Source organism: Rhamphochromis longiceps, linkage group LG10, assembly GCF_057381845.1.
Source record: "Rhamphochromis longiceps isolate RC_006_pf linkage group LG10, R_longiceps_female_GT1.1, whole genome shotgun sequence".
In the NCBI taxonomy this organism is placed as follows: Eukaryota; Metazoa; Chordata; class Actinopteri; order Cichliformes; family Cichlidae; genus Rhamphochromis; species Rhamphochromis longiceps.
The window spans coordinates 15,877,582-15,888,949 of NC_140566.1; the positions used below are offsets into that span (position 1 = coordinate 15,877,582).

The window sequence follows — 11,368 nt, forward strand, 5'->3', positions numbered from 1 at the left end:
GCTTCTTTTCTCACGCAGCCTTGCTGAGCAGACAGCTGACAAATAGAATTACACAGAGAAGACTGAAAACTTTCATTGGTATCGATCACTTCTGGTTTAGTCGATACAAAATTTATCATAAAAAGCATAAAAACACTTTCGACGTCCAGTCCTCGGAAATTCAGCTTCGCTGTTTTCTACTTTATTTAGCCCAAATACACAGACTTCTTGAAGACTTTGGGCTTTGAAGGGCTTTGAAATGCGAAAGCCTCTAAATTCACATGTTGATCTGCATATGGAAAAATGTCGCCTTAAAAATCCATCAAGCTTTTCAAAAATCGACAGCACGCTGCAGTGCCTGTAGAAATACTCATGACTCCGAAATTAATGAAACTCCTCATTCGCCACTTTTATACAGACTGAATTATTGTTATGACAATTTTATCAATGAAAAAGAAAACCTACCGTGATTTTTGAGAAGTTACATCCTTTCTTTATTTTGATTCATAAACGGGGACTCGGTCGTTCACTAACACATGGCTTCAGACAAATATGTTGCTGTAAAGTTAAACAGGGAGCAGGTTTTTAAGCTGCTGACTTTTCTGGTGCAGTCAGCTGTCCAATGAGCCGCTGATAGTCACACTGTGGAGGAGCATGTTGTGAAGCCTGAACAAGATTCGTACTGGCATCAAGAGACATCAGGACCTTTAAATGTATGCAAAAAAAGCAATAATTTAAATAAATCAATACAAGTGTCTTACTGACTGGTGAAAGATTAAACAGTCAACAAATGTATCTAAAGGACAGAACAAGCTCTGGGCGTAAGAGCACAGCTTTATAGTTGAGTAAAGTTGAATGAAATCATTCAAGGAGGCTGATTACAATAATTCACATAGACATCTGCACATAGAATCAGAATCAGAATCAGAATACTTTATTGATCCCAGGGGGAAATTATTTTTCGTTACAGTGCTCCATTATAAACAAACATTAACAGAGACAGACAATACACTAACTAAGAATAGCACAATCTATACAGGCATATATGTACATAAAAGTCACTTATTAATAAATAGCGGAAAAAGAACTTGTGCAAGAAGGGTGTAGCTGTTGCAGTAAACAGTGTGTTAAGTGGATGTGTTGTACAGAGAGATGGCCACAGACAGGAATGATTTCCTGTGTCGTTGAGTGGTGATTTTCGGTACTCTCAGTCTTTCACTGAACGAGCTCCTGTGACTGACCAGCATGTCATGGAGTGGGTGGGAGGTATTATCCAACATTGTCTTTATCTTGGACAACATCCGCCTCTCCGACACCACCTTGAGGGAGTCCAGCTCCACCCCCACAACATTACTGGCCTTACGAATCAGTTTATCGAGTCTGTTGGCATCTGCGACCCTCAGCCTGCTCCCCCAGCATGCACTGGCCACAACAGACTCATGTTGAAGGACATCAGTTGCCTCAAAAAATAGAGACGACTCTGGCCCTTCCTGTAAAGTGCTGTGGTGTTTTTAGCCCAGTCCAGTTTATTGTCAATGTGTATACCGAGGTATTTATAGTCATCCACAATGTCAGCATTGACCCACTGGATTGAAACAGGGGTTAAGTGTTTCCTGGTCTTCCTGAAGTCCACTATCAATTCCTTGGTCTTTGCCACGTTGAGCTGCAGATGATTCTGCTCACACCACGTGACAAAGGAGTCAACCACAGCCCGGTACATCTGAAGATGGCAGGTCTCTGTGCAGTGGCTGAAGTCTGTGGTGTAGAGGGTGAAGAGGAAGGGGGAGAGGACAGTCCCCTGTGGTGCTCCTATGTTGCTGATTACCTTGTCAGACACACACTGTGGGAGACGTACATATTGTGGTCTTCCTGTCAGGTAATCAACAATCCAGGACACCAGAGAAGCATCCACCTGCATCGCTAATACTTATCACCCAGGAGGGTCAGCCTGATGGTGTTGAAAGCACTGGAAAAGTCAAAAAACATGACCGTCACAGTGCTGGCTGGCTGGTCCAGATGGGTGTAGACACGACTGAGCAGGTAGATGATGGCGTCTCTGTTCCGAGACGAGGCTGATACCTACAGTTCTCCAACAGGATGCAGGTACTGGACCATGTTATCAGGAACCTTGAGCACATTACACTTAAAACATACAAAACACAGAACAGGCAGTGAGACAAGCTGCAATGGTATCATCTGGGTGGAAGAAGCGATCAGCGGGAGGAGAACGTGGATAAAAGCTCATTCATACATAGCCTCGCTTTGCTCTGAAGAGTCATTCATTTAAAATTATGATTCACTGAGAGTGATTAAGTTTACTGACCAGCAAAGATTCACACCACAGTTATACAAAGGGGAAATACAAGGAAGGTGACAGAAGATTGATATTGATCCTCTTTGATTGGGACTGACATCTTATATAATACGGAACTAACTAAGGACAAGTATTATGTGGGAACAAGGTATGACTTACCAGTCAAAACCAGTTAGTTTTAGAGTGATAAAGGGAGTGAAGTTTTGTACATTTATTTAACAGTAGCAGTAAAAAGTTACTCTGCAGATTCAGGTTTTACAGGTGTTCCTGTGATAAATTAATACAATCTCATGCACTGCTAGAGATTAAAGCCTTCTAAAGTTCAATTCATCTGCACCAACAGTATACTGTGTGAGGGAAATTACTGTTTACAGATTTATTCAGATGCCGCAGATATATTTTTAAAGTACATTTTCTGTTAATACAACTGCACTTTTTATTCAAATTCTAGATTCTTTCACACCACAGGTGTGAATGTGCGAGTGAATGTGAGCGCGAATGGTTGTCTGTCCCTGTGTGTTGGCCCTGCGACAGACTGACGACCTGTCCAGGGTGTACCCCGCCTCTCGCCCCATGACAGCTGGGATAGGCTCCAGCGCCCCCTGCGACCCTGAAAAGGATAAGCGGAAGCGAATGGATGGATGGATTTTAGATTCTTGTGAGATAAAGCAGTAAATGAAGTAATTCACTTGATTTACTGCTTTATCTCAGTGTGAACAACAGGAGTCGAAAATTGTTTTCACTACATATTGCACTACACTATAACCTGATATACAAACTTCCTGTACAGGTTTTCATGTCCCAAGGGACCAAGACGGCAACAACACTGCCACTCAGCAAACTCCCAGCACTGCTTCAGAGAAATCCAAAGGAAAGGCCCAACCATGGCTGCAATTGTCCAACAATGGCATCAAGGGCCTGATTGACCTCCTGATGAATAAAGTCATTTGTAGTCTGTGCAAGTTTCAGCAATAGCGCTCAGCCTGTTCCTTCTACTTCCAGGTCCATTGTTTTCTGGAGCTGAATCTAATCTAATCAGTCATCAGGATGTGCGAGTGGTGCTTTGCCAGAGCTTGAAAACTTTTTAACCCCCGTCTTTTCTTTATTCTGTTTTTACACCACACAACACTGAACATGACTTGAGGAACAACACAAATAACACAGCCGCAGTGTACAGCACTTCTTATGTGCAGTATTTAATGTCTCCTTGCTGCGTTTCTTACCAGCTATCTGAAGACAGCAGACTTAAGCTAAGGGACAGGCGGGAGCTCAACCCTACCCTCTCTTGCAATATTTGGTATGCACTGACTGTCTGCTTTCGTGCCTGATAGTCAACCAGGTTAGTAAAACACATGTGATTTCTAATAATCCAAAGGATTGTAGATGATGTAGCTTGTAAAAAATGCTTTTTAAATGCTGTTTATACCGTTTATAAAATGCTTTTTAAAAAATCCCTTAAATCAAAGTTTCAGTACACATCTTCTTCTACAGTTACTGAGGAAAACGACTTACTTTCTTTAGCGATGGCTATTGCATGGCAGAGCAACATCCCAGGCCGAGGTCCTTGTTGCTTAGCTTCGGGAATTCTTGGAGGTGTTGGGGCTAAAGGTTTTACAGCAACAATACTTTTGGCAGCTACTACCTGTCCAAATGAGGTTACAATGCCAGGCTGGAAATACTCATTTTTTTTCCAAAATAGACACAAATTTATCTTTTCCTGTCAAGACTGTAACTGATGGTGATACACACAGTGCTTAACAAAATGTCAGACCACCTGTCATTAAAAAAATAAAAAAAGATTAATATTTTAGAAATCTGTCAAAAACATGGTTGAAACTACAAATGATTTCATTGATTAGACAAATAGGAAACTGAACTCACATCTTTGTGAGAAGTTAGAAATGAATCAATATTTATAAATTAGCATTAAAATATCATTTGGATTAAAGAGCTTGTGCACTCTGGTGGATTACCGTAACCATTACAGAAATACAAAAATGATTACCAATACACTTAATTTGTGGCAGTGTGGCATAAAAATTACACTGGATGGTGTCTAACAAATTCATCAATCACTGTATATCACAGTTCAGCTCATTTAAGTTCAGTTCAGTATTATTACAACAGTAGCATCAAGGCACTTTGTAATTCTGTTATTTTGATTCTTTGATTCTGAATAAAAAATAATCTGCAGTCTGTGAATAAAACAATAACATTAGAGACTTTGTACGTAAATTTTCCAGATACTTCCCAACATCCTGTTTAGACTCTTTGCTGAAGGTCAATTTATTAAACAAAAGAAGAGTATCAATGATATATACTCAGATAATGAATGAAATCAATCCTTCTGTTAATCAAATAAGAGAAGAATAGAGTAAACATATGTTGGTTTCATTCTCTGATGAAGATTGGGAGAAAGCACTCCATAAAAATTTGATTGGTAAATGGACTGATTCTTGTATGGCGCTTTTCTACTCTCCCGGAGTACTCAAAGCGCTCTATACAACATGCCACATTCACCCAATCACACCCATTCTCACAAGCACTTTATCTGTACTTAGTGCTTTCTAACTACATTCACACACATTCATCCATCGGAGAGCAACTTGGGGTTAGTATCTTGCCCAAGGATACACAACTATGGGCAAGTCACTACCTCCATCCATCCTATGTGCAATTTATATGCTAATGGGAGTAGCTGCGTATAATGTCTCACAATAGAACACAATGGTTGACTAAAATGGTTTAATGGGAGAGAAGATGCAAAATGTGTATTTGCATTTGCAGCTAAACCCAGTTACATTATTAAATTCTCTTGGACTGAGGTGTTAAACAGCTTCCACAATAACAATTATCTTTGGAAGGATGGTATTTTGGTTGGAGTTCCCCTTGGAGAATCAAGGCCACATTGGAGCTTTTTTGGTGGCAGATTTGCCCAACATCTTAGAAAATAATTTTAAGCCATTTTCGTTTTTGACCTGTGATTTTTGCAGGGTTCAATAGACTTTTTGTGCTTTATTGGCTTTATAAGCTGAGAAATTTTCCATGTTTGCAAAAAAGACAACTGACAGCAAATTTGACTGTTGACTTAATTACTTTATTGTAAGCATTTCACACAGGATCCAATACCCTCCCTAAGTTGGCAGTGGCGAAGAGCCAAAACTTGTTTAACCATGGTGCATTGCATTACTGAAAAGTTACCTTGACCTCTTTACTCTGTTTACAGAATACACAAATAGCATTACAAAATCCCTTTATCAAAGCAACTCAATGTTTTCCACAGTGTTTTACATCATTCCCCACCTTGTAACAGATTCACTAAGACTTTTAGCTTTAGACATTGAAGCCAACAGTTCAATATGTTTCTGTAGAAAGTCCTAATCTCCCAGTACCCCTTGAAAGAGTTGCAGAGTTCTTTAAAAACTTGCATCAATAGTCTGCAAAGCAAGCCAGTAGGGATAGAAGCTTGTTGATGAGTCACTGACGTTACATCTGATCACACAAGTTACAAAGCCAGAGGCACAGCTGCATGAGCTTGCCACCCAATGTTAGGTTTTAAATTTTCACTTGATCATTTCATTTCTAGTTCACCCACATTTAGTTTAAGCCAAGCCTCTAAAAATGTTTGGAGACAAGCCACCAAATCTGAAAAAGACCTCACGATCATGTGAACACAGACATCTGCTCAACTTGTGAGTCAAATTCAGCTTTCAGATCTACCAGACCCATTCATGTAGATTAACATTTTGAACAGTTACAATTTGCAGCATTTTTGAAGACAATTGAAATAAAGACACATGCAAATGTCTCAAGTTGACTTCTTTATCATGTACATTTAAGTATAAAGAGCACAAAGCCATGTTAAGGTCATACAGCCTGTGTTTGACACAGTGAACACTTACAGCACCTCAAAAATTACCAGATCAATTAGCAAATAATCCACTACATATTCACATGGAGTCAGATTTACAGAGATTTAAGGAATAAATATGCCTCAAGAAGTCTTAATAAAAGGATGTCTGCCAGAAACTGCGATTTTAATCACGAAACATTTCTGGCTAAAAATTAAATATGGTGAAGTGGATAAATGTAGGTATAAATTTTAATTTGGCAACACTGATAATGTTTTAACATTTCACTGTAGCAATTTCAAGACTTGAGGTAGAAGAGTGAATCTGATCTCCAATTCTTTTTGTGTCAGTTTAAACCAACACTTCTTTGTAAAAATGGCCCCAACTGTTTACTTAGCTCTAGAAGTCGATTACTTGCTGATGCTAAAAGCTCTAGTGATGAGGCACTCGTTTAAAGTACATGGCGTGTGCATTAAGGAAAGGGGTTGGGTGGGTTATGATTGTAAGAGGGAGGAGAATCAAGAACTTTAGCTAACAGACTTCAGCTTGGCCCATGGGTTTGTGCCGCGCACCTCCAAAGACGGCATGTCGCAGAAGATGTGATTGCACAAGTCTTCCAGTGGGGGCTCTGGGTCTGTGGTGGCAAACTGAGCTGCATCCTCGATTTCCTTTCTCACTTCTACATCAATTTCCTACAGATAAATAAGGACAGTTAGACACTGCAGCAAAGAACGTTTGGTCAAACCAATAGAAGCAGAGAATAGACATATTTTGTTTACCATCCTACTTCAAATGGAGAAGGCTACTAAAGCTCATAGAAGCATAACTCTAGCGCGGTAACTAGCTTGTGCCCCTCGTTCCATGGGACTATGTATTTTTCCCACCTGTTTATAAAGACTTTAGCATTGTTCTGTCTCAAATGCATTTTCCAGTCTATGAATGCAATTTTCCTCAAAGACAAGGGATGAAACCTAGAGGATCTCATCTTAAATTCAGCTGTAGAATTTTACACTATTGTTAAAGAGCAGACACTTTCATTAACCTCACCTCTAAAGCATGCTGTTCACTTTCACTTGACAGACTAAAGCTAACCCAAATGTCAGTATGCTTAGTCAGAATGATCTTAAACTCACTTGGTTATTAAGTTGTTGCAGTATGACTGTCTTTTAATACCCAGTTACAAAAACAAGGACTCTTGTTTGAGGCTTCCAAATTGTCAGAAGTGTTGGCTCACAGAAATGTGATTTCTATATCTGAAGCATTTCCTACCTTGAGCTCCTCCACGCTAGCCATGTTGTTGCTGAGCATGCGGTCCTTCAGCAAGGAGATGGGGTCACTCTTACTGCGCACTTCCTGGATCTCCTCACGTGTGCGGTAGCTAAAAGGGGAGAGGGTGCAGGAAAGTTGGAGGGATGCACTACTATTGCTATCAAATGCACTTTGAGGATTTCAAATGTTTTGTAATATTACTTTTGACAAATTTAGGCTCATTTTGGAAAATCCAGTGCCTTCAAAATTTCTGTGATCATTTCTATGCAGATTCAAATGAAATTCAAATTACTTTGAGGTGTGAAGCCTATCAAATAAAGAAATCTGACAGAAGATACTGAATCTCAATTCATCCCTAGGCTGTTGTCAGGTCACTACAAAGGGGGTACATGGAGACTACTAAGGAGCAGAGGTAAGGGGCACAGGCACAGTGAAGAGAAAATCTGTAAGATTAAACTGTAGGTGAGAACTTTAGCCACTTTAAGTTGTATCAATTTAAATAATCAAGTAGCCTAACGTTTACCTAACGCCAGGATCGCTCATGCTGTGTCCATGATAGCGGTATGTCTGGAGTTCCATGAGAATAGGACCCTGAGCAAAGGACAAAGAAGTTACAGATCCGAGTCGCATTTCCTGCACACGTCAATATAACATTTTAAACGTACCTTCCCAGAGCGACAGTGATCAGCAGCGAACTTGGTTGCTTCCCGGACACAGAGAACATCCATTCCATCCACCTGTACACAAAGTTACTGAGTATTTTTCTTTAATCTTATCTTACAAAAAGTAATAAACTGACATGGTCAACATGCAGATTCTACAAGTTTATGGTAGCACCAAACACATTTGAAAGTGTTTACATTTCACGAACACATCACTCCAAATAGCATTTAGCACACTTCCATCTAGTGTGCATTGTGTTCGAGACAGTCAAGGTTAATCATTCATTTGTAATTTTGATTGAACAAACCCAAATTGAATAACTGTTCGATTACTAACAAATTGTGCAAGATATCAGCTTCTGTCAAGTGTCTGTAGCTATGCAACAGCTTAACATGTAGCTTTACATGTAAGAAATGTGCTCAAGCATGCCAGACCCTTACCCTCAGACCAGGAATGAACTCTCCTCTCTTGAAGTAATCTGTGCTGGCTGCAGCTCGCTCCACTGAGGTGCCCATGCCATACCGGTTGTTCTCGCAGATAAAGATAACAGGCAGTTTCCAGAGAGCAGCCATGTTGTACGTTTCAAAAATCTGGCCCTGTGAAATATACACAAGACTTTAAAAGGGTGTCCTGTAATAGAAGCCCAGTTACATCAGTTTAGATTCTCCTTTGTACTAAGGCCATTTATTATCCTTTAACACTTCCCAGAATTTAGTTATGTTGTGCATTTAGCACAAGTTTGCTCAATTCCCACAGAACAAGATTAAACCTACTGCAAAGTAAAGTAAATACTGGCCAGGTGTAGATCCAAACGTGTTGCTCTTTAACCCATTTATGTAAAAAGAAAAAAAAGCTACACATACCTGGTTGGCAGCACCATCACCATAGAGACAGACACACAGCTGGTTGTTGCCCTGAAACTTGCAGGCAAGTGCTACACCAGCACCCAAAGGAACCTAGAGAAGTCCAACATTGAGTAAACTTCAGTGTTAAAGTCTAAATGTACAAGTGTCAGTTCAAACCAATGGCCCTGTGAAATATCTTGTAATGCAATTAGATGAACGTAAACCATGGAAGGCAGAACGATAAGTAACAAATTTAAAGCAAAGCTGCCAAATGTTATACTTACCTGAGCACCAACAATTCCATTTCCACCATAGAAGTGTTTACAGTACATGTGCATAGAGCCTCCTTTGCCCTTTGCAATACCACCTCTTCTGCCTGTGCGTGAAAAAGATATTAGGTGATATTAACAAAAGCATTTACAGCTCAAAGTACATCATCAACTGAAATTTGTTCCTAGGTTCAGCCAGACTAAATAAGTTTCCTAGAACCGTAATCTCAGGGACTAGAAAACCAGGCTGAAGCAGGGCCAGCAACAAATGTGTCCCGCCTTCAGTCAATTAGGGAGACATTTCTAGTTTCATCATTTTATAACTTCAATAGTCTATGTCCTGGGCTCAACAGCTTCCCTTTTGGGAAAATAAAGATTCAAAGCCTGCCAAGTTACTCCAGCAGCAACTGAACATTTGCCGCTTTTCACAGGGGAGTTAATTCAAAATGAGTCCCATTGTGTACTGATATTTAATGTCTTCACCAACAACTCACCGGTTAGCTCAGCCATAATCTCCTTCACAGTCCCTCCCCGGGTGTAAGTGTAGCCATGGGCACGGTATGCCGTGATCAGGTGGTCTGACAAGTTAATTGAGGCTTCAATACCAACAGCACAAGCTTCCTATAATGAGAAAACAGCTTGACATGTCTGGTTCTAAAGGGAGATTTATTCTGAAGAGTAATCAATAAATGTTTCACAGGGCAACACTTCAAAACTTCCACTCCTCCAAAAAGTTTAACATCCTTGCCAGATATTCCGAAATTTAAACTACCATCCCTAACTTTCATTGTAGATCAGAAAAATCATCCAACCTGGCCATCATACAAGTGGCAGAATCCTCTGATGATTTTCTGCTTGTAGAGCTGATCTGCCTTCAGCTCCATACGCCTCATCGTCTGCATGATGCGGTAGTACTGCAGACCCTCATCACGAGTCAGAACCACCTGAGTGGCAGGGCCCTCATCCAGCTTGAAGAGGTCACATTTCTATAGAGAAGCAAATACCCATGAGTCAAACTGCCAAGTGCCAGTCTGTGTTCACGACATCACAATTTCAATCTTACCTTTATTTCAAAGGTAGCCTGGGTCGTGAAGTCAGCATATGTGCGTGCTGACATAATCACTGCAGCCCCCTGTGAGAAACAAGTATGCAAGAGCTTTTAATCTATAAAAGTAATTCGTGTCACATTTTGAGACAACTACAGAGATCATATAACTCCCAAGGCACTCATTTTTACAGAGTGCCTTCCCATTAGTCTGTTAAATGTTTCGACTGGACTTTTACATGTTAGCCCTCATCCCATTTACTGCAAAGCTTCCTCCCCCAACCAGCCATTATTATAATTTGTCCTTCATAGGACCTGGTTTATAGTTAAATCATTCACTGAATAGTCTTTAAATGGATTGTAACTAAGTTTCCAAAAGTTTGAGTTGTCATCTGATTTAAGTTAAGTTCTTAACAGCAAGTTCAGACTATTAAGCATTAGTAAGGTATTAGCATGTGCTTAATTCATCTTTTATATATTGTTACTCCTCCTTAGTATGTAATTTATAACATTTATAAATGACCATGTACACCTATCATTGCTGTACATGCTGTAAATGTGTACATCTATCACTGTTACTACATGACTGCTAGCAATAATCATAATCACAGTCATGATAATATATCTGTATTTATGAATGGAATACTAAGGAAGAGTAATGCTATATAAATGATGAATTATGCACTTGCTAATACCCTATTACTACCTTAATAACTCTGTGACCTTATTATAAAGCGCCACAAAAATATCAAATACAGTTGTTTTATGTTTCGGTTTTTTTAAAGTGATGTCAGAACAGTAAAGTGAGTTTTCTTGGCTGTCTCAGTATTTAAGACTGATTGTTATTAATGCTAGCTTTCATCCTTCCTTTAACAGTTCCCATTTCCATTCATTTAAACATTAACTAAGTAGTTACTGACTGTCCGCTGACATTGAAACTTTAAATCTGTGCGCAAACTTTTACCGTGTTAGCTAATGAAGCTATCATTCAGGCTTACAAGGTCAGAACAGCGATGACAGTTTTGTTTTGGGTCGACTGGCGCTCTTCGCGAGACTACATTTTGCAATGTTTAGCTAAGTTCGTTTAAAGAACTAAGAAAAAACAGCACTTACATTCCGCTGGGCACTGGCTC

The 11,368-nt window shown here is 39.7% G+C and overlaps 1 protein-coding gene across 1 annotated transcript in view; it reads right to left on the reverse strand.

Annotated features, from left to right (window-relative positions):
* Positions 1–5,368: 5,368 nt before the first annotated feature.
* pdha1a (pyruvate dehydrogenase E1 subunit alpha 1a) overlaps positions 5,369–11,368 on the reverse strand; it is a 6,134-nt gene continuing 134 nt past the window's right edge. The window contains exons 1-11 of the mRNA XM_085420473.1: positions 11,349–11,368; positions 10,254–10,322; positions 10,003–10,176; positions 9,685–9,811; positions 9,206–9,297; positions 8,940–9,032; positions 8,517–8,672; positions 8,079–8,150; positions 7,937–8,004; positions 7,414–7,522; positions 5,369–6,836 (exon numbers count right to left, since the gene is read on the reverse strand). The exon at positions 11,349–11,368 is cut by the window's right edge and continues 134 nt beyond it. Coding sequence (XP_085276599.1) covers positions 6,672–6,836; positions 7,414–7,522; positions 7,937–8,004; positions 8,079–8,150; positions 8,517–8,672; positions 8,940–9,032; positions 9,206–9,297; positions 9,685–9,811; positions 10,003–10,176; positions 10,254–10,322; positions 11,349–11,368 — 1,145 coding nt within the window. The 3' untranslated portion in view covers positions 5,369–6,671. The remainder of the gene's footprint in view (positions 6,837–7,413; positions 7,523–7,936; positions 8,005–8,078; positions 8,151–8,516; positions 8,673–8,939; positions 9,033–9,205; positions 9,298–9,684; positions 9,812–10,002; positions 10,177–10,253; positions 10,323–11,348) is intronic.